Below are 22,970 nucleotides of genomic sequence, written 5' to 3'. Positions count from 1 at the left end.
AATAATTTTCTCTCCTGTGTTTTGTTTCTTGGTTTCACATTCCTTTTAGTTGGACATGGAACCTTCGGCACTGCTCTTACCTTTCGGTTGTCCGATTTTCTTGACTTTTTCCTTCTACTTTTACATCTTTGTTTTTGTGTTTTACCTTCTGGGAGATTTTCTCTCGTTTTCCATTCCTTCTAATGTATTTTTAAATTTCTGCTATTATAGGAACCCACTGTATGGGAGAACATATTCACCAAGGCTGCATCTGATAAGGAGTCAATTTCCAAAGTATGTAAAGAACTTATACAACTGAGCACCAGGAAGACAAACGATCCAAATACAAAATGACAAAGGACCTGAATAGGCATTTCTCCAAAGGGGACATACAGATGGCCAAGAGACATATGAAAAAAATGCTCACTGTCACTAATCATCAGAGAGATGAAAATTAAGACTACAATGAGATGTCACCTGACATCTGCCAGAATGGCTACTGTCAATGAAGCAAGAAACAAGTGCTGGCGAGGCTGTGGAGAAAAGGGACCCCTCGTGCACGGTTGGTGGGAGTGCAGACTGGGGCAGCCACTGCGCAAAGTGGGATGGAGGTTCCTAAAAGATTAAAAATGGATCTGCTTTTTGACCCAGCTCCTGGGAATACATCCTAAGAATCCCAAAACACCAATTCAAAAGAATATTCATAGCAGCATTATTTATAATAGCCAAGACCTGGAAACAGCCGAGTGCCTGTTAGTGGATGAGTGGATAAAAAAGCTGTTTTGCATTTACACAATGGAATACTATGCGACCATAAAAAAGGAGGAAATTTTACCTTTTGCGACGGCACGGACGGACCGGGAGGTTAGTATGCCAGGTGAAAAAAGCCAGTCAGAGAAAGACAAGTACCATATGATCTCACTTATATGTGGAATCTAATGAACAAAATATCCTGATGAACAAAATAGAAAGAGGCATGGACACATGGGACAGACTGACAGCTCTCGGGGCAGGGGAGGGCCGAAAGAGGGCGAAGGGAGCCCTGGCTGGCGTGGCTCAGTTGGGTGTTGTCCCACAGAGCGAAAGGTCAAGAGTTTGATTCCTGGTCAGGGCACATGCCTAGGTTGCAGGTTTGGTCCCCAGTTGGGAGCAAGAGGCAACCAACTGATGCTTCCCTCTCACACTGATGTTTCTCTCCCTCTCTTTCTTCCTCCCTGCCCCTCTACTAAAAATAAATAAATAAATGTTTTAAAAGGTGAAGGCATTAGCCAAAGAACATATATGCACAACCATAGACGCAGACAGCAGTGTGGAAAATAATTTTCTGCTATTACTCGTATATTTTCACTTTTAAGAGCTTTAACGTTTCCTTTTTAAAATAACATGATTTTTCCTCTTTCATGGGCATCTTCAGAGGGTTGTGCTCTGACTCTTCTTCTGTATCCTGGAGTCTCTGTATTTTGGTTGTTGGTTTTGGTCCGTTGGCGCCCTTGGCTGTTCCCACCGAGTGCAGTGCAACGCAGCTGACGGGAAGCTCTGTCTACGTGGGCAGGGCTGGCAGACCGGGTCTCACCATGGCGACTGGGCAGAGGCTGGGGAATCAGCCACGTCAGGCTCTGTCCAGCTTTTCTCCTTGGTCAGTTTCCCAGAGAGACATTCCATAGTGTCCTGCCCTGGGGAACAGGCCCTGCTGTTAGCGGGGGAAGGGCACTGAGGGTCTCCCCCGTGACCCATAGCCTTGCCTGTCTTTGCCTCTTGATCTAGACTCTTCCTAGCTCATCCCTGGCCAGCAGTAAACCTCTCTTCTGCCAGGGTTGGGGAAAGGCAGGGCAGTCAAAGGCTGTGTGGGCTGGGACAAGGGTCTTGAGGGTCTCACCACTTCTTCCAAGCAATACTACTTTCACATCCGTCCTGAACTTCCGCCTCAGGGACACCTGGTCCTTCCAAGTTCTAAGCACTTGGGGGATTATGCAGAGCAACTGGGCTTGTTCACTGTTGGCTTTTCTCTTGCCGACATTTTGGGAAGTAGTGAGAGCTGGCACTAAACAAGTTATACTCTCTACCTTCCAAAGTTTTCAGACCTTTCTTTTTTAAAAACTTTTATTTATTGATACTTATTTTATTTTTTTAAGATTTTATTTATTTACTTTTAGAGAGAGGGGAAGAAAGACAGGCAGGGAAACATCAATGTGCGAATGATACATCGATCAGTTGCCTCTCCCATGCCCCCAACTGGGAATCTTGCCTGCAACCCAGGCATGTGCCCTGACTGGGATTCAAACCAGTGACCTCTCGGTCTGCAGGTGGGCGCTCAATCCACTGAACCACACGAGCCAGGGCTACTTACTGATTTTAGAAAGAGAGGAACATCAGTGCGTTGTCCCACTCGTTCATGCATTCATTGGTTGATTCTTGCATGTGCCCTGACCGGGGACTGAAGCCGCAACCTTGGTGCGTGGGGACGACACCCTAAGCAACTGGGCCACTCGGCCAGGGCCAGGTCTTTCTTATTTGCTGCCATCACCTCCCCTCTCTTTTTGCCTTTGTAGTTGATGCCATTTTCATTCCTTGATGCCACGTTAGTGGGAGTTTGCGGGGAGCAGAGAAAATATGTTCAGTCCACCATATTTAACCAGAATTCCCGGTCCATTTTATGAACATTTTTACATATGCACATATAAGTTTGTATAACTCATTTTGATTATTTGTATGTATACTTAAGTTTTGTTTTGGTTTTTTTTTTTACACAGATGGCCTTGCTTTTTCCACTCAATGTTAGGTCTGTGAGCTCTTCACACACACAGTCCCAGTTCATTCCTTTCACCGCAGCTTAGGAAGTATCCCAGCAATCAACATATCACATTTTTTTCCATCCATTTTTCTACTGATGCAGCTCAGAGACACAAGCGATTGTGGCCTTTTGATGAACACACTGGCTCACTGCAAATCCTAATCTTTATTTTCATTCTGAGGCATAACTTGTCACCGGAAAGCAGTGAGGTATTTTTTTATTTATTTATTTTTATTTATTTATTTATTTTTAACCACCTGCCAGTAGCAATGGCGAAAAAGCTAACGATAGGGGCCTGAGAGTCTGGAGAGAAGGCCCTCCAAGGGCCGGCATGGGGGCTGAGGGGGGCCCGGGGGATGGGTGGGTACAGACGACACACACACAAGCCCACATTTATTCTCTCTTCAGGGAAGGGTTTTCTAGAAGCATTTGTCCATACTTTGGATTAAGTATTTTTCATGCCAAACTGAGGAGAAGTGAATTAAAGGCCTAGGGGAGCCTCCGGCCCCAGCTGGGGACAGGCAGAAGGCTGCTCTTTTCAGCGAGTGAATTCACAGCCTTCTCAGCTCCGCAAGCGGCGGGGGGTGGGGGGGTTGGGGGTGGCGAGGCGAGAGAACTAGGGAGGCCGAAGGAGGGGTTCCAAGGACAACAAAAAGCCAGGTTTCTACAGCAGCTCCAGAGCCACCCAGGGAGGGGAGGGTGCTGCTCCAGCTCCCAGAGCTACAGGCAGAGGGAAAGGGTGGGCGAGTCTCACCCCACCTGCTCTGGGCTCCACTGCTGTCTCCAGGGGCCAAGCTCAGCTTTAAAGGATAACGCTCTGGGCTGGACTTTTTCTTCCATTAACACAAACATGGAGCAAGCCCGCCAGGTGCCCTCTGACACCGCAGTGCAGGTGGGGGCCCTGTGGTGGGTCTGAGGGCCCTTCCAAGCCTAACCCAAGACGGGAGCCAACTTGAAATAAACACAGGGGTAGACTGAGCGGGGGTCGGGGGAGGACAATAAATAAGGGTTACGGCTGAGTGGAATGGCTGGGTAGGGGGAGAGGAGGGCTCCCAGGAAAGAAGAGGTGCAGAAAGGCACTGAGTGGGGGGCAGCGGACTTAGCCCCCCGAGACACTGGTTTGTTGAGTCAGGGGTCACGTCCGACAGGGTTGGACGCGCGGCCTCCTGGGCTGGTCAGGAAGGAGCCAGGAAGCGTCTGGCTCCAGCGTGTGTGCGCTCTTTCTCTCTCAGCCTCTTCCACTTGGAAAGCCCGCTCCATGCGCCAGACAGGCCTCTGCCGGGGGCAGACAGAGGGGGTCATCGGAGGCCACGTCAACGGCGGGGACTCGCCCTGGTGTGCCTTTTGCCTTTGGGGGAGAGGAAAAAAGGCCACAATAGGGTGAGCAGAGACAGGGCACCTCCCTGGTGACAGCTGGACCTTTGGGAATGAAGTGGAGGTGGCAGAGGGAAGGAGGGCTGCTTGCTGGCACAGCACCACACCCGAGGCAGCTTCCCTGTGTGAAACTAATGGGGCTGCCGGCGAGGGCTGGGGCCGGCGCCCCGGGCAAAGCCCTGCTCCGCTCTGCTGCGCCAGGGCGGGCGCGGGCAGGCTGTCTGCTCCCCCCGCTTCAGTGTGTCATCAAAACCCCGATCATGAACACAGGGGATCTGCTGCTGCCAGGCAGGGCAAACAGACATGGGAATACACAGCTTTCTTCCAGGTTGGTCCTTTTCAGGTTGTGTCTCAAGCCCTGGAACCCTCTCTATGCACTGGCCACGCAGCGTCCCCCACTTATTACTGGACGTTTCCTAAGACCTGCTCAGGGTGGGCACTCCACAGGGACCCTGCCTTTTACCCTCCCTGCAACCCCGTGAAGGACATGATGTGGTCCCTACTTTATGGGCAACAGAGTTGGACACAGAGAGATCAGGTGTTAGGTTGAGTCATATTGAATTGCCAATATGCAACTAGTTTTTATCTATAAAAATGCAATTTCATATGGTTCAATCTGATGGCTTGCCCCAGTTTACATGTCTATCGGTGGTGGGGCTGGGACTAGAACTCTGGCCTCCTTGGTTCCAAACTGCGCCCCCCCCCCACCCCCACCAGGATTTTAGGAGGCCAGAGGGAGGGGTGGGGGCACGCCCTCGGCGGTTCCCTCCCCCTCAGACCTGCCCACTTGCCGTATCTCTCTTGTGGCCCGCCCTGCAGCTCCTCCGGAATTTAGGCCAGGAAGGGGGAGAAGGTGAGGTGGGGGGAGGGGGAGGGGAGAGAGCAGGGAGTGGGGAGTGGGTGAGACCACGCGCTGGTTTCCTGGTGTGTGACTGCCTGCACACCTGGGCTCCAGCAATGAAAGACCTGGGAGATGGGCCGCCACGCTGAGCCTCACATGCGCCATGCGCACCGCGGACCCTCCGGCCCCAGGGGCGCCAAAGCCAGCTGGGGCTTCTTTCTTGACAGAAACTAGGGCCGACCATCACTTGCACAATTTTCTCTGGCTCGAGTGTGAGGACACCTTCCCCCGACCCACCCCGCTCGTGGATCCCAAGCTGGCTGGGCCAGAACAGCAGGCACGGAGCTGGCTGGGCCAGAACAGCAGGCACGGGGTGGGGTGGGAGCCTAGATTCTTGTCCTTGGTTTCCACACTGATCATATAGGGGTGCCAAGCCCCCCCAGCCCCAGTCCTCCAATAGAACAAAATTTGACCTTGGCAGGGCAAGGGCAGGCCGGCTCCAATGCCAACAGCTTCAGTGGTCCCCAATTCTCCCCCTGATTTGGGCCTGCCCTGGCCTGGCTGGGCTGTTTTGGGTGAGATGATTCGGCTTCCTCCGCTACATGGTAGGTTTCTGGGGGTGCAGGACTGTCCCCCACAGCACCTAGGGCCCTGGCTGGGCACACTGTGGGGCTTGGTGAGGGTTGGACTTTTGAAGCATAGTAGGTGCTTTTGAAATAGGAGTTACTGTGACTGTTATGGAGAGAGGGATGTGAAAGCTGACAGATTTTACAAAGCTGAGGATGACAACAGCCATTGTAAAAATCACTGATAATGCGTAAGGGGATGTGAGCCATGGCTGATTTGCAGCTTCTCTCTGTTGATTGCAGGCAGGGTGGGGCCTGGCACCTCTGTTCCCCCAGTGCCTGCCCAGAGCCCAGTGAACATAGAGAACTGAAAGCCTCGCCTACCACCTTGCAGTCTGGGAGGACTGGGGGAGAGGAGGAGGGCCTGGGGGACAGGGGGCTGAAGAGGGAGAGGTGGCGGGGGGCGGGGGGCAGAAGAAGTGGCTGGGTACTCACCGGGGCCCTTTGGGTCGGGCCCGGGAGGGGCGCCCGTCTGCGGGCCTGCAGAGCCTGCCCCCGCCTCGCTGGCCAGGCTGCTCTGGCTCCCCGACAGGTGGCTGGGTAGGTGGGCGAGCTCCATCTTGGGGGACTCCATGCTGCCACCTCCTGCAAGAGACCATGTATGAGCCCAAACGGCTCCGTGCTGGGCCCTTTGGACCTTAAACTGAAACAGGGATGCTCTCAGCCTGACTGAGCCAACATAAAGCCTTCTCTGGGAGGAGGTCACGCAGCCTTTGTACCAGGGTAGCATCCCGGAGCATTTCATTCCAGTTTGGGGCAGGTATTATATAGCTTTCCTAGGCACTGAAATCAGCCTCCCTGAACCATCTTTCCAATATCCCAGTTCTCACTTCTGGAGTAACTCTGAGTAAAGCGGCCCTTTCCCCAGGAAGGCCCTTCGTGTATTTAAAGGAGAAGAAAATGTGCCCTCCAGGCCTTGTCTGCACTAGCCCCAAGGCCCTGGTTATTTCTCTCTCTTTTTTAAAGATTTTATTTATTTATTTTCAGAGAGAGGGGAAGGGAGGGAGAACGAGAAGGAAACATCTGTTGGTTGCTTCTTGCACGCCCTCAACTGGGGACCTGGCCCACAACCCAGGCATGTGCCCAGACCAGGAATTGAACCGGTGACCCTTCCATTCACAGGCTGGCACTCAATCCACCGAGCCACACCAGTAGGGGCCCCAATTAGTTCTCCTTCAAACAGCAGGGTCACTGAGGAGAGCTCAGAGATGTTAAATTCTAAAGGCACTTTGGAGACCATCTGCTCCATCCTGCTTGTGCTAACTAGCAGGAAATAGAGGCCCAGGAGGTCCTAGTACGTATGGGGGTTCACACTGCAGGCTGACGGCAGAGCTGAGCTGGTCCAGAGAACTTTGTCCCCGACTTTCACAGCCTCACCATTCACGAGGCCAAGTCTCATTTGGGACGCTCACCGGGAGCTGGGGGAGGAAGCCCAGGTGTGCAGGCCAAGTGTCAGGGAGGCCATCGGACCTGGCCCCTCCCTCCACTGAAGACACACCCCAGCCTCCTTTCGGCCCTGCTCTTGAGTGGCGCTAAGACTTCAGCGCCCAGTCGCCGCAGCCCCAGGCCCACTTCTTCCTGACCCAGGAAAGCTCTGCGGACGCCTGCCGGGGGGCGCGGGCCCAGGGAAGCAGCGAAGCTGCCTGCGCCGGCAGCGGGGTTCCCACGCTTACCTGATTCCCTGCAGGACTTGTCGCCTTTCAGGTCTCTGACTCCAGTGGGCGGGGGTCTGTCCTCCAGACTGGAGGAGCTGAGATCTGAGTCGCTGTCACTGTTGCTGGAAACCACTGGAAAGAACAGACACCAGCACAGGAGGTCACTGCTACTGGCCACCACCAGCAGGCATATTGGACAGAGGGGGCCCAGGCAGACCGCCCTCCTGCCAGGACAAAGTGGCACAGAACCTCTGCTGGCCCATGTTTGGGGCGCAGGGACAATGGCCTGGGGATGGGGCAGCAGGCTACTCCCTCCTGCCAGTCGGAGGGGAGCCCTAATGTGAGGAGGCTGGGACTCAGGCCCCGCACGACCGGCACCAGCAGGGAGAACTCGCCCCTTGGCCAGCCATCTCCACATGTCACCCGTTCCCGGTGGTGGAACCAGAGTCTGTCACTGACAGGAGCCAACGATCCCCTTCAGTGAAGGCACAAGTGCTCTGAGCCCTGCCCCTGGCCACGCCGAGAGGCACGTGGCGATGCTCTGTAGTCACGGTGATGCCGGCCCTCGCTGACCCTTACGGAGCACTCCTGGCGCTCGCACGTGCTAACCCACTGAGGCTTCGGAACAACCCTGTCAGGTCGGAAAGAGCCTTACCCCCATTCTGCAGGTGGGGAAACTGAGGCCCTTGCCCAATGGAGAAAGTGGAGGAGCCTGGATTTTACCCCTGGCAGTCTGGCTCCACAGCCTGCGTTCCTAACCGCTCGGTTCCACGGGCAGGATGGGCCTGGGGGCCGGCGGCCTGGGCTCTCTTCCCGCTTCATCCCGGTTCAACTCACAGCGGGGACTCGTGGATGCGGCAGGAGGGAGCCAGGCCGATGGGGCTGGAGTACCAGGACAGGGGAGAGGAGAAAATCCCTCACAGTGAACAACACCCACTGTGGTAGAAATCCTCTTTTCTGGACTAAATGGCACCATATTTGGCTGGTTTGTCACTGGTGGGAGTCATAATATGGGATATATTCATATGTTAAATGTTCTATTTTAATTTTAAGCATTTGCCAATCTTTTGCTGTAGAGCTTGGGTGCTCCTTTGGGCTTGGGTCCACCCGGCCTGTCATGTCCGAACTGCATGCCCGCTTGGCTGCCTGTGAGCTCCAGGTCCTGGGTCTTTACGTTGGAGCCGCGCTTAAAGGAGGGGGGCAAAACAAGGTGAGGGCACAACCCTCTACTTTTCTATTTCTTTCTCCTGTTTTTTATAGCTGTCCTGCCCACATCTAATTCAATAGCTATTTTAAGGAAGTGGCTTCTACGAAGACCTTCCAAAGTCTTGCTTTTCGCGAGACAACTCTGCCTTTTCTGATTCTTTTCATCAATTTATATAACGTTTCATTAAAGGACGTAATTGTAACAAATGCGACTGCACAGCAAGGTTTGGAATTACAGGCATGCAGCTCTGACAGGCGGCGAGCTCCGGGGATGGGGTGATAAGACCAGGGTATCTAATCCAGGGGTGCAAACGCTGGCACAGGGCGAGGTTAGGAGGGCTGAGCGCTGGCTGCCAGGCACTGCACTGGGAACCTAGCGAGCATGATCTTATTCAGTCTGCCAAACAGCCCTGTGCCACAGGGACCCATTTGGTGGGAAATGGGATTGGAAACAAAATTGATCTACACCAAGGGTGGCTAAGAAGTGTCATCGGACCCGCCAGGTCTTTCTGGAGCCGCTTGAAAGGAGAAGGCTGAGACTGCATTAACAGCCAGCAAGAACCAGAGCCCGGTCGGTCAGGGAAATCTGCTGCAGGCACTGGAGGGGAAATGGCAGGACCTATGCCCGTAGCTTCCACCTGGGTCTACAGCCTTCTGGAAAGCCTTCATACCTTCAGCCTCTGTCACCTGTGAGCTAAAGGGGGTCACAGGTCCAAACCAAGCAACCAAAGGGTTGGAGCTCACCGACCACTTCAGCTCTAAGAGATTCTCAACCTTGCGCTTCCATAGCAGAAGGGCTGGCATATAGTAGGTGTTTTGTGAAGCTCTGATGACTAATCAGCTCTTCCCTCCCTTATCCCCACATCCTGACAGTTTCACCTCCTAAACGGTCCTTGAATCAATGCTGAGCTCAAAGCCTCATGTTGCCAGCCTGGCTTCCTGTGATAACCTCCCACCTGGCCCCACCTGCAGGCACCTCTCCCAGCAGCGCACTCCTCCTTCAGCCCCCGCGACAGCCAGGGATGCTCCAGCTAATACACAAGTCATAGTTACCTCTTTTCAAAGGCTCCTCATAATCTACAGGATCAAGCCTAAGCTCCTTTGTCTGCTCGTCCAACCTCATCCCATACAGCTTGCTCTCTATCCTTGGGTCTTGCGGCCCCACCTGCTTGGAGCTCCTGCCAAACTGCCAGTCGGCACCTCCTGCCCACCTCTGCCCACCTCTGCCCAGAGTGCCTCGCCCATCACTTTCCTCCTGGCTCAGGCGGGTACCACCTCCCCCAGGTGCCAGCTGCCTGAAGACCCTGTGCATTCTGCTACACCTGCACCAACCACTGTCTGATGTACGTGTTTGTGTGTGTGTTTCCCCAGCAGAAGCGAGGCTCCTTTCGGGCAGGGGCCAAATCGCACCTGGAATCAGGCTGGCCGGCTTCCCCTGCAGAGCCGACCCACGTGGGCGGGGCAGAGTGACGCTCACCTCGTTGTTCCCAGCTCTGCTTGCTCCAGGATTCTGCCTTCTCTGGCCTGTTTCTTTTCCTCCCCTGTCCTCAAGGAAGCCTTCTTGGGCTTTTGTGATATAGAATCAAGAGGAGACAGGAACTGGCAGGGGTGGTGGTCCATAGGCCCCTTTCATAGTATTTGAAAAATCCGAGCAAAGGCCTGACTTACTTTGCAATTGCTTTTCAGGTCCTGGACTGGGTTTTTATGATCATGATTCCACTGAGGCCAGACAAAATTGGTGTCGGTTCCATAAGCATTTACGTATTTTTGATTCACTGACTGACTAAACACCAACACAGAGGGAGTGGGAGGTGCCGGAGGCAGCTGCAAAGGAATCAGGCAGGATTCTGCCCCCTGCCCTCCCCCACCCCGGCAGCAGGGGCTGGGGGCCAGCAGCTGGCGAGACAGCGGGAATCCCTTGGGAGAGCACGGTGACTGATCTCGCGTTGGTTTCCCCATCTCTCTGGCAGCAGTGCCTAAGGATAGATAATCTAGTCATCCTTTCTGACTTGAATGTTCCATCTCTCCCATACCTGATGTGCAGGATCTTCATGAACCTGGGGCAGGACCAAGAACTAAAAAGAGACAATGGGAAGGAATGTTCCAGGACCTGGGTTACAGTGGCAAGCTCATGTATCCCATGTCTTTACCCATCCCCCTCTCCTGTCATCTGTTGTGCCTGGTTACAGTGTCAGGTTGGGAGTGGGTGTGGGTTTAAATCGCAAGGAGGCTGTGCTGGGCTATACACTGGGAGAGCAGTTTGGGCTGTGAGGGGTATGCCTTGTCCACAGCATCAACCCTGGAGGTGGGTCCCAGTGCCGCGCCGCCTAGATCCCATGGGGCGCCTATGTTGCACAAGGTTTCGAAAAAATAAAACCTTCTCAAATTACAGTCGGTTGGCTTGTTCTTTGTCTCCTTTTATAGACCCCAAAGGGCTGCAGCCATGGAAAGGGAGGGGGTCCCAGGTGACAATGCGCTCACAGAGGCATCACAGGGCAGAGAAGCAGCCACCGGCGAGACTCGCTCCCTTTGCGGGCGTCCCCCTTGGCTCAGGCACCTTGGCTCCTTGTGTCTGGGATTTCGAGGTGGGGCCAGGCCTTGGCGCTTCAAGGGCCTTGGGAGGCCCAAACCTTGGCTAATTTGCCATTCGATTGCCGTAGCCACCTTTCTCCCTGCACAGCAGCTGTGATTGTAAATCTTTCAGGTCTATTAACAAAGCATTTGGGCTCATAAATCTTTTGGCCCTTGCTCTTCCATCCTCAACAAAACACTCTGCGTGTCTGAGGCTGATTTTTTCCCCCCTTCTAATTCCCCAAAGGTGGAGTCTAGGATAGCTCAGTGATGAATGCTTGTATGCTGCTCACATCTGACTTTTCAGGTTGGAGGCGGGAAAACCCCAGGAGGAAGACTGTCCCCAAGAGCCTCCCCAAGGAGAAGTCACCAAATGGGTTCACCTGGGCTTTGACATGAGGGAGGATGGAGGGCCCTCCCCACCACAGGCCTGAGCCCCTGGGCCACTTACTTGGGGGTCTGGCATCCTCGAGATTTGCCCATCATGCCCCAGGAGGTCTGCCTGCTGCTAAGGATGAAAGCCAGCACCAGCCATGCCCACTTCTCTGGGGAAAGGCCGCTCCCCCCGTCCCCCCTCCCCGGCTCACTCTTGGATAGATTTGCAATTTGACTGTCTCCATGGAAACTCAAGAGTTTGGGCACATGAAGGTGGGGGGAAGTCTTCTCTTTTGTAAAGACTTCTCCAACCACCTGAAACGGCAGGTGCGGCAGCGGCAGTCCTGTGGAGACACCTGGCAGGGGGCTGGCAGGATACTGGCCACTTGACCTCACGGGCCTGCACTGGGATTCGGGGGACTGGCTTTCTGGCTCTGTTCTGCCGCCACCTCTCTCTGCAACCCTGGGCACCTCTTGGGGTTTCATCACACATAACCCGGACAGCTGCTCCGAGTCTGGATTCGAGGGTTCACCCTCAAGTCTGATTTGTTCCGTCCATGGAGAGACCCCAACGCCCCTGTCTGGCTGAGAGGTAGGGAGATGCGACTTCAGTGCCACACAACGCTGCCCTGCCTGGCACAAGGACAGTGGCAGCCCGGGAGCTTGGGCGGCACCTGCGAGCTGCTGCCGCTCTGCTCAGAGGCTCCTAAAGCCCCAGAAATTACGGGAATTAGAGAGGAAGAGAGGTATTTTCAGCAAACACTCTGCCAAGGCAAAGCAGATGGTGGAAAGTTTTGCATACTAAAAACAACAAAAAATTTTTTAACGTAAAGGAAAAATGGTAAGGCCCTGGGGAACACATAGACACCCCCAATTAGCCTTATGCAGCCCACCAGCCTGGCATGGCTGCGGAGGAGAGTCCCACGCTGTCCCCACGGAGCCAGGTGAGGGCCGGGCCTGTAGCCTGGAATCCTACGGAGGCGCCTGGCAAGGCTGGTGCTCCATTTGGTGGCAGCAAAAGGGACGTGTGGAGCGGTGAAGAGGCACCGGCTCTGAGCCAGAGAGACCCAGTTCGGCCCTGGCTCCGCTCTTGCCAGTATGAGCCTCTGGGCCCGTGTCCTCACCTACTCGTGCTCAGCAGGCTCACCCATGAAATGGAAGATGATGGGTCCCTTTTGGGGCTGTTTTGTGAGCATTAAAAGAGGTCAGGCAGGCAGCATCTGGCCCACGGCAAGTGCTTGGTAAAAGGGAGCTATTTTACTTGAGAAGGCGGCCCGGACCCATGGCCCGCACCTCGAGGCACAGGGCTTGCCTTTGGGTCACTGAGTTCGGTGCCAAGGCCAATATCACAGCGGCGGGCTCACTTTTCCCAGAGGCACTCATGTTCCCGCGTTGTGCATCATGGGACGCTGAGGACACTAGACGGAGGCCAAACTGGGACCTGAATCCAGGCCTTCCTCTCGCTGGGATCCCCGCTCTTTCCCGCTCAGCTGGTGCGCAGGGTGCCCGCGGTGCAGCCTCCCCCAGACGGCTCTGCCCCCTCCGGAGCCCCCTCCCAGCCACTCTCTGTCTCCCCAGCAGGCCCTTTCTGGGTTTCTCTCTGGGCCCTTTGCCCATTGGAGGCAGGGGCCTCAATGTGGGAGAGAAGGATTTCTGTTCACTCCCCACATCTACGGTCAATTTCTCTGTCCTGGACGCTGCTGGGCACATGCCTTCATCTCTCTGAATCTTGATCTCTCCTCTGTAAGACGGAGACAGTAATCGCTACCAATAAAGTAAGATCAAGTTGTGCAGAGAGCATTTTAAGTTTAGAAAGCTTTATAAACCTATACAATTTTTTAAATAAAATCTTCACTTGAGGATATGTTTAACTGATTTTAGAGAGGAAGGGAGAGAAAGACAGAGAGAGAGAAATGTTGGTGTGAAAGAGAAACATCGATCAGTTGCCTCCTGTATGCACCTGACTGGGGACAGAACCCCGCAACCCAGGTTTGTGCCCTGACTGGGAATTGAACCCGCAAACTCCTGGTGTACGGGACGATGCTCCAACCAACTGAGCCATGTGGCCAAGGCAAGTCTATAAATATTTTTAAAAATTTGAATCCTATTCACACTCCAGGAACCAATCTGAATGGTGCCTCTAGTGAAGTCCCCCCAGGCCTGGGGGGAGGGAGGCTGTGGGTGGCCCTCCTTGGCTCCCCCGTGACTGCCAGGCAGCTCTTGGCCCTCCTCTGACACCATCTGGCCTTGGATTTCTTTTCCTACAAATGGCTGCCTTGGCTTCCTCGACTGTTCCTGGCACTACTTGAGGGTGGGGACACATCTTAATCCACGTCTGGCTCCCTCCCTCAGCCTCCAGCCCTGGGCCTTGGCCCGAGCGGGCACGCAGGACGTACTTGCTGGCTGCTGTCTGGAGAGCCCTCCCCGGGGGAGGACGTGCATGGTGCGGAGCCAGGAGGCTGGACGGCGGTCAGCCTGGCGGTGGCAGCCAGCCCCGTCTCCAGGAGGGCGGGGCTTCCCCCCAGGCAGGCGCCTCCTCCCAGCCTCCCTCTGAAGGACACTCAACTGGGACGAGCCAGGCAGCTGGTGGCCTTAGCCTGAGCCAGGGATGGGCTAAAGGGGGAGGGGCTGTCTGAGGCCAGTTGCCATGGACACAGGATGAGTGGGCCCTGGTGGGGGGGCAGTGGGGAGGGCACTGTTCGCACAGAGGCTGCTCTTCTCCCAAACCCAAGCTGAGGCCCTGCCAGGGAAACAGGCTCTTCGTTTGTTTTGGAAACTCTCTTCAGGGCTCAGGAGATTCAGGGTGTGGACAAGGGGAAAGGTGGGCCCAAAGCCGGGGTGCCTGTCCTCAGAGGGACGGGCCAGGCGGCGGCCAGGGAGGCTTAGAGCCTCCCTCCCCGCCGGACGCTGGGGTCAGGAGACCTCGGTGACCTGCACTGGCCAGCTGCCTGCCCACCCCGAGCCTCCTTTCTTTATCTGTGAGGTGCTGAGGGTCACAGGGAACCCTCCTTCCTTGTTCCCCGTTCCAGGCTGCCAAAGGGGACATCAGCAGGGACAGCCCAGGCCAGGCTGGGAATTAAGAGCTGGAGGCTGGAGGGTTTTCTGTGCTTGTTTACTCATTCACCATTGATTTTAATTAACTCCCTCCTTCAGGCTCACAGACAGGAGGCACCGGATAATGAAGACAAATCCTCAAATCAATAGTGATGTAGTCGCCAGCACCAAAATCCTGTGGTCCTGTCCTTGCTTGAGATGCTCCAGATAGAACAGGAGATGGATGGATGGAAGATAAGAATAGCTCCCTTCAGAGAGAATATGATACCCTGAAGGAGAGCCAACGAGTGTTCAGGGAGGGGGGAGTCAAGGAGGGCTTCCTGGAAGAGGGGGCATTTAAAGATGAGCTTGATTTATAGGTGGAAATACTGGAACCCATGTGGACCCAGCATCTTTGACAGAGAATAGGAAAGGCGAAGGCCAGAGGTGGGCTTCTGTGGGGCCAGGACAGCCCCACGGGCTCAAGAGAAAGGCTCTAGGCTCAGGCACTTAAGGGACAATGACCAGCCTGGTTTAGATGTTCTCTGCACTGCTCCCCTCTGGCAGGTCACTGCTGTTGACTTATGGCAGAGACAAAACCAAGCAAGTGCATACTTCCTGCCTATTCCTTTGCTGGGATGAAAAAGGTGCCTTTGTTAGTTCCTTAACTTCCCCTTTCTCCATCCTTCTTTCTGTCTCTCCGTCTTTTCTTTTGTTTCTTCGAGCTTCTCTTGCTGATGTCTGTTTTTCAAAAAAACTCTGCCTTTGCCTCTCTTGTCTTACTTTCCCCCTCAAGCGTCTGTGTGTCCCTCTGTGTTCTGAGTCTTTGGTTTGTCTCTTGGTTCTTCTTTCTGTTTTTGTCCGTTCCTCTTGCTCTCCAGCCTCATCTCTCTGCATCTCTGTCTGTCTGTCTCTCTTCTCCCAGGCCTCTCTGTCATATGCCTTCAGGGTGTGGCTTTCCTGCCCTCTGAGTTTGCCCGTTCCCTGGCATGGAACCTCAGCCGCTGCTCAGGCCCATGGGCGCAGTGCTCAGAGCTGGAGGGCAGGGATGGGCTGCCGGGTTTGCCTGGGCCCAGGGCAGCCGAGGCCGGGGAGGCCTGGCCCCTCCCTCCCGTATGGAGATCAGCGGGCACAGAGAAGCTTCCAGCCTCTGTTGTGGAGCCTGGACCAGCAGTGGGAAATCAGCTTCGGCTCATCTGAGCGGCTGCCTTCAGCCTGTGACGAACAGGAGCTGCTGAGCTGAGAGACGCTAGCACTGCTCTCTCCTGAGGCTTTATTGGAGTCAGAACAGGCAGGTCTGATTTATTCACTTCACCCAGCTCCCCAAAGGCTGAAAAATCTAGAGTGGGCGGAATTAAGTTGTAGGTTTACTTGGTGAGACAGGTGAGCGCTGAGGAGGGTGCGCTTTACTGCACAAGGCAGGGCTCGCACAGGTCTGGCACATGTGAGCTGAACCGAAGCCAGGGTCTCACTCGGGGGCTGGGTCCTGCTTTCCTATTTCAGCTCAGGCCGGGGGCGAGGAGCCCCCAGACCTCCCTTTGCAGCTGGAATCAACCAATCAACTGGGGCTGTCATCAGGTTTGGGCAAATTCGAAGTGACAGCCATGCCCCTGACCTCAGAAGTGTGGCGAATGAGGGCCTTCTGGTCCTGAAAAATTAATCCCCAAGCTGCCAAGACAGGCAGGAGGGCCGCTGGGGGCAGGGGTGGGGCAAAGGCGGTTTCCTGAAGCCCCGGGGCTTCTGTTCTGGGGGCGGCCTCTCCATTCACACCCACTGGTCCTGGGCTGGTGTTTGGCTTCACCAAGGGCTCTGAAGGTCAAGCCAAATTAGTGCGCATGGGCTTCTCCTTCAAACCACGGCTCCACAGATGCGGCTAGGCCCCTGCTTCCCTGGGGCTTTGGGGAGGGGAAGAGGTTGCGGAACACCGCATGTTTCTCTTTCTGTCCATGCCAAGGTTACAGCGTAAGTTATTTGACCTCTTCATGCCTTAGTTTCCTCTTCTTTAAAATGGGACAACAAAGTGCCCCTCCCCCCTCACAGCTGGTCAGGGGATCACCTGAAATAGTGGGTGCACAGCACCTGGCACAGCCTGCAACCAGCGACCATGCAACCCATGGCAGCTGCTAACGGTGCTGCTTCTACCTGGCCACTCGGCACTGAGGCCTGAGGCCGGCTTCCCTCACCTGCCCAGGGCACACGGTACGCAGGCCCTCAGCTGCACGAGAAGACCAAGGACTGGACGACGGTCTGTGCTTGCCCGGGTGGGGCCCACACTGGGCTTGAGCATCTCATGCCCTTCTGACCTTGGTGGGCTGGGTGGCATTCAGTTCAAATGCCTGACAACAGCCACGGCACAGCCTATGACTTTTTTCCTCACTCATTTTCTGGACCCAAGCAGCAGACCTACACCATGAAGAGTTGAGTCCATGGATTTCAGGTGCCATGCTGGACACACAGTGTCCTTTGTAGATGGTTCAAAGGCAGTCTCTCCCTTCTCTCTAAACATTCCTTTCTGGCTCACGCGTCTGTGTGTGTGTACTTGGCAGCTTCTATAATATATATAATTATATACATATAATTATGTGCGTGTGTATGTGTATATATATATATATACACACACACACACATATATATATATATACGTGTGTGTGTCTATATACACACACACACACACACACATATATATAAATCTCGCCCTGGCCAGGTACCTCAGCTGGTTAGAGTGTCATCCTGATATGCCAAGGTTGCGGGTTCGATCCCCTGGTGAGGGCACATATAAGAATCAACCAATGAATGCATGAATAAGTGGAACAACAAATTGATGTCTTTCTCTCTCAAATCAATAAAACATATTTAACAAAAAAACCCTCAGGTACTTCCAGATCCCCAGGATCCTAGAACTCACACAGGGAGTAAAACAGTCGGAGGCAGGAAAGGTGATAATTAAGCATAAAAGATGATCCTGGGGATAGGACTTTGAAAGGAAGATTCAGTTAGTTCACAAGCACCTAGCAAACGCCACAGGCACAGTGTGGGGGGGGGGTAGGGGATGAGGGGTGCTGGGTGGGTTTGGTGGAGTTCATCGGCAGCCCCTCGTGGGGCTGCTTGTGCGCGTGCATGTGTGTGAGTGAGGAGGGCGGGGCCCATGCTGGAATGGGGGTGCTCCTTCCAGTAGCGGAAGCCTCGGCGTGTGATCTGGGAGCTACTCTACCACCTGCTAGAAATTCCTCTATAAAGTCTCATCCCTTGGCTTTGCAACTGTAGGATATGAAAGCTGCAAGACAGCAGACTCTGTCCCAGCGTCTCATCCCTGTCCTACTCGCAAGGATACCAGGACCCCCCAAAACTACAGTTTTCCTGCCTCGGCATCCCCCGTTAGGACACATCGGCTCTGCAAAGCCTGACCCCTTAAGCTCTCATTAGCGAGGCCCTGGAGGCGATGGCGCAGAAGGCGCAGAGCCACCATGGGTGGGATTTGTGGGTCAGGATGGGGAGGGGACACAGAGATGTGGCAGGGTCAGGCTCCTGCCTTCCACTGGTCAGGTGGGGTTCCAGCGAGTAAAGTGGGCTGGCGGTGAGGGTCCTTCACTTCCACAGAGAAGGGGGCCCACTTTTCTTGCAACAGTATCCCTGTTGATCTAACTTCTATTCTCTCTCTTTTCATAGGGACGTATTTGGTGGTTTCTATTTTATATCTATGTCTCACCCTGGCCAGGTAGCTCAGTCGGTTAGCATGTCATCCCGGTGTGCCACGGTTGCAGGTTCGATCCCCTACTTTCCTTTCTTCGTAATGAACCCAATAAACCTGGAAGGGAGATGATCAAAGGGCGCAGAAACAACAGGGAGGGGCGGGGCTGTGGCAAACCGGAGACTCCAAGCCTAGTCTGTAACGGGGAAGCTGCTACTTCCTTAGCCTGGCTGATTTTTCCAGGGAGGGGCAGGATGGGCAGAACTTCTGATTTCAAAAAAGAAGCCAGAACCACTCCATGGTCTTTTAAATGAGAATTCTCTCCATTTTAAAAAGTTGTCAATGAATTTAGAGCGGTGAGCCAGAGCGAGCCACTGCTCCACCAGCTTGCGACCTATAACAGCGGAGAAGGCCCAACCCTCCAAGGACAGATGGCACCCCACCTCCCAGCACGGAAGCCCTCCCGCTCCGCTTCGCCTCCGTCGCCAAGCCCCAGCCAGCCGGGCTCCTGAACACAACACACACTCCCAGCTGCCCCTAAGGCTGCAGGAAGTTCCTGTAGCACGTCCAGGCTGACGTGGCGGGACGTGGCAGGCCCAGCCGCTGGGGGCACGCTGGAGGAGTCGGGGTGGGTGGGAGAGGGTGGCTGAGTGCCCTGAGGAGCTTTGAAAATGTTAATTTCTCAGGAACAGAGAAAGAAGGAAGGTGGCATAGCAACAGCTGGCTCTGGGCAGTGAGCAATCCTGTCTGAAAATAAAACATTTTACAATCCACAACTGTGGCTCATTAAGAATGAATGGATCTACTGGTATAAATAGCATGCTGCGTTAAGAAGTCAGGAAACAGCATATGCGTTTGATGGAAAAACGGCTGCCACGGAACTGCTTATTAGCTTAGTCGGCTGCAGCTTTGTGCTAAATAGACAGAGGTCTTGGGTTTAAAGCTTTCGTGGGCGATGTGGCTTTCTCCATCTTGGACCATAGAATGTATCTCTGTCCCCCAAGCCCTGATTATAATATGGGGCCATAACTCTGGATACACACTGTCGAGCCCGTAGTGAGTTTCTTTACCCACTACTACCTAGGTTCTGCTTGAATGCTCCCAGTGACAGGGAGCTCACTACTCTGTCAGATACAAAACACTCAATTCTGTGGTTCAATGGCTACTGAGTGAGAGACACAAATTCCCCCGGTCTGTCCCAGCTCTGCTTTAGGGGAAAGCGGTCCTAACTGGCCATGCCTCTACTATGTTTGATGGGATACAGGCTAGATGCAAAAGGAGACAGCATAAGCGGAAATGAGCCAGGCAATCCCTTCCCTGCTGACTGGGGCTCTGAGAGTGGGGGCAGATGCTGAAGCTGAAGGGCATGCAGAGAGTACAAGCTGCTGCGCAGGCAGAGGCTAGAGAACGAAGCTGATCCAAGAGTTCCCTGAGAAGCAGAAGCTGCTGCTGCCACACTCCTGTCCCCACAGGCCTCAGAAGCCTTTGTCTCCATCCCTGCTTCTGGGAGACCTTCCTCCGCCGCCCGGCAGCCAAGCCCCGACCTGAGCTGGGCCTCGGTGGCCATTTTCCGTGCAACCCAAAACCCTCCCACCAAGGCCTAAAGAAGGAAGCCGGTGTGTGTGGAAACTTGGGCAACAGCTTTACTCTGACTTACACTCAGAGAGGAGGCATGTGGGCGAGGAATCAGAAGCCTGGGTGCCAGCCCTCTAGGCCGCAGCCTACGTGACCTTGGGCAGGCTCCCCCTCCTCATCCATCACTGAGCATCAATCTCGCCGGCTGTAGCTACCCCACTGGCTGTTCTGAGCATCAGATGAGATAATGACCATGAGTCACGGAGCTCTGGCTGAGGCCAACGCAGCCCCCAGTGACTCGGCTTCTCCAGGGGCAGGAGTTGGTGGCGTGGAGCGCGGCAGGGGGCAGTCAGCAAGGGCTCATTTGGGAAGAACGACCCCAGGTGCCCTTTTGTAGGCTGAGTGGAACCAGCCTCCTCAGCCTAAACCGCCTCGAAGCTCGCTTTCAGTGGTCTGCAAACAGAACCACAGTTTAAAATTTTTTAAAAAATTGTTTAAAATCCATCAGACCAACAAAGTGATAATGAAACTCCTATTTTTCCTAACACTACTTATGTGGGACAAGTCCAAGGCTTGCATACTTTTCCAGAACAGACCTTGAAGTGAACCAGTGTGTCATTCTGTTCAAATCCATCCAGGAAGCCGGTGCTCTGCTCCAGGACCAGGCCAGGGGTGGGGCTCCTCGCCGAGGGTCCCGCGGAGGGGCCCTTTAACCCAGGCCTCAGTGCAGGCGGGGAAGTGAACTCGCCTCGCGGCTCCAGGGAGCTCAAGGCACCTGCCTGTACTCAGCTGGGGGCTTCTGGGGCCTGGGCTGGAGGACAAAGTGGAAAGGGCTCCCCAGTCCACCAGGCCAGGCCGCAGGGCAGTGACGGAGGCTTTGGACGATGGCCCCTCCCCTTCCTGGCCTCAGGCCCCCTGGGAGAGGTGAACACAGCACAGCCCGGGGGCAGACTCCCAGGGACCCCGGCTCTGCGCTCCCATCTCAGAAGAGGACATACTTCCCAGAAGGCCCACTGAACACTGTATGGACTCTGGACTTGGGGCTTCGGTCCTTGCCCCACACCTCCCCTTCAGGTGCTCAGCCACAGCTGGGAAAGACGGGGCGGACCAGCCAGGGGGTGGGCTAGCCTGGGGGCAGACCCAGGCCGTGCTGCTTCCCAGTCACAGTACCGGGGCTGAAGAAAACGAGAAGCCCCACCACAAGTCCTACGCGAGACTAATTTCCACATGCAGTGACTTCAGCCAGATACACTCAAGGGTTCAGCTCCCGTAGGAAACCAGCCCCTCCCCCTCGCCCGCTTCTATGATAATGAAGGGCTGCAGAAGCTGAAGCCTCCGTCTCCCAGCCTCCCCTTTGATCTTCCTTCCTTTCTTTCTAGCGATGGCTGGAACTGCAGCAACCATCACGGGGCGTGAGAGAAAGAGCAAGGCTTGCAAAGACATCTGTCCTGATGTCACTGAGCTGCTGAGCCGATGCTGCAGTTGCCTTCCTCTAAGAAAAAAAATGTAATCTCTTATTGCCCCAAAATGCAAGACTAAGATGGTATCCCTGACTCCTACTCCTAATAAATCTCCCTCTATACACAACTCACAGGAGGGAACCCAGATCAAAGGAAAGGAGGCCGCAGAAGAGGTGGGCCCAGCTGCAAAGGGTTTAAGACCCAAGAAGCCCCTAGCACTGATTTCACCATTTCTACCTTATATTTCACAGGGGAGCAAAGATATCTGCGAGTGTGCAAAAGCTGACTTTATTTATTGCTGCCATAAACTTGGAGCAATGATCTGGCAGGAGAAAGCAGCATCAGGATTGGGACAGACCGGCTGGAGGGCGGCGACCTCTGCCCAGGGGTACCCAGGTCAGGCCGGGGTCAGGCCCTGGTAGAAACCCAGGTCACACTGTGCCTCCACCCACTCCCGAAGAAAGAATGAATGTCCTTCTACAAGCAGGCATGTAGGGGGCTCGCCAAAGGGGCCTGCAGGCAAATCCTTGGCCACAATCAACACCCTGTGTCCAGGGGAGGGAGGAGCCAACTCAGGTGTCAGCCGGCCTGTCCTATAGGTGCCAGAGTGTCACCAGCTCTCTCTGAGATAACCCAGAGTGGGGAAGATACGGCTAATCTTTATCTAATACATCCATTGTGTTATTTTTAACATTTAGAAATTTAATCTATTTGCAATGTGTTTCTGGATGCACATGGAATAGGATGGGAATCTAATTATGCTAGCTCCAGTTGTTATGTAAAACCTGTTATTTTCCCATTGAATTGAAAAGCTACCAATGTTCATCTTCCATACATTCTTAGGTCTATTATTTCTCTATTCAGTTCCACTTATCTATTTATTTATTCTATTTATTCTGGTATGAATACTCTACTCTCTCTATTGATTAAAGTAACTTCATAGTGAGCTTTAACATTTGGTCAGGCACCTCCTCCCATTACCCTGCTATTTTTTTTTTTAAACACTTGTTAAACTATTCTTTAACTTCCTTATGAAATTTTTAAAATTGAAATAAACTCATGTACCATAAAATTCACCCTTTGAAAGCACACAATTCAGCTCTGTCTGGTGTGGCTCAGTGGACTGAGTGTCGGCTTACAAACCAAAAGGTCACCAGTTCAATTCCCAGTCAGGGCACTTGCCTGGGTTGCAGGCCAGGTCCCCAGTTAGGGGTATGTAAGAGGCCGCTGACTGATGATGTTTCTCTCCCTTCCTCCCTTCCCCCCTCTCTAAAAATAAATAAAGTATTAAAAAAAGAAAGTACACAATTCAGTGGCTTTTTGGTATCTTCATGAAGTTGTGCAACCACCATCTAACTCAAGGACACTTCCGTCTCTTTTAAAAGAAAGCCTGCACCCATTAGCAGTTCCACCCCATTGCCCTACATCTTCCCCAGCCCCTGGCAATCACCGTTCTGCTTTCTGTCCCTGTGGATTTGCCTTTTCTGGGTATTTCATAGAAGTGGAATCATACACTCTATGGCCTTTGGTCGCTGGCTGCTTTCACTTAGCACAATGCCTGCAAGGTTCATCCCTGTTGCAGCAAGTGTCAGTACTTCATTCTTTTTAAGGCTGAATACACTCCATTGTATGCCACTTTTTGTTTATCCAATGGATAATAAAAAACATTTGAATTTACTTCTCCTTAAAAACTCCACTGGGAATCAGGTAGGTGTTACACTTGCTAATTTGGAGGCATCAAAATCCCTATCTTCCTCTCTGTTCCTGTCTTACTTCTTGTCCTGTGATAAGACTGT

The 22,970-nt window shown here is 53.8% G+C and overlaps 1 protein-coding gene across 2 annotated transcripts in view; it reads right to left on the bottom strand.

Annotated features, from left to right (window-relative positions):
* Nucleotides 1–3,339: 3,339 nt before the first annotated feature.
* Nucleotides 3,340–22,970, bottom strand: part of RPH3AL (rabphilin 3A like (without C2 domains)) — a 105,058-nt gene continuing 85,427 nt past the window's right edge. For both annotated transcript variants that reach the window (XM_054573288.1, XM_054573289.1), the window contains 3 exons: nt 7,285–7,398; nt 6,047–6,196; nt 3,340–4,118 (listed from right to left, as the gene is read on the bottom strand). In XM_054573288.1, coding sequence (XP_054429263.1) covers nt 4,084–4,118; nt 6,047–6,196; nt 7,285–7,398 — 299 coding nt within the window. In that variant the 3' untranslated portion in view covers nt 3,340–4,083. The remainder of the gene's footprint in view (nt 4,119–6,046; nt 6,197–7,284; nt 7,399–22,970) is intronic.

Source organism: Pteronotus mesoamericanus, unplaced genomic scaffold (genome assembly GCF_021234165.1).
Source record: "Pteronotus mesoamericanus isolate MK-2021 breed Mesoamerican mustached bat unplaced genomic scaffold, CSHL_Meso_final contig_246, whole genome shotgun sequence".
Lineage (NCBI taxonomy): Eukaryota > Metazoa > Chordata > Mammalia > Chiroptera > Mormoopidae > Pteronotus > Pteronotus mesoamericanus.
This window is presented reverse-complemented; position numbering and strand designations above follow the sequence as displayed.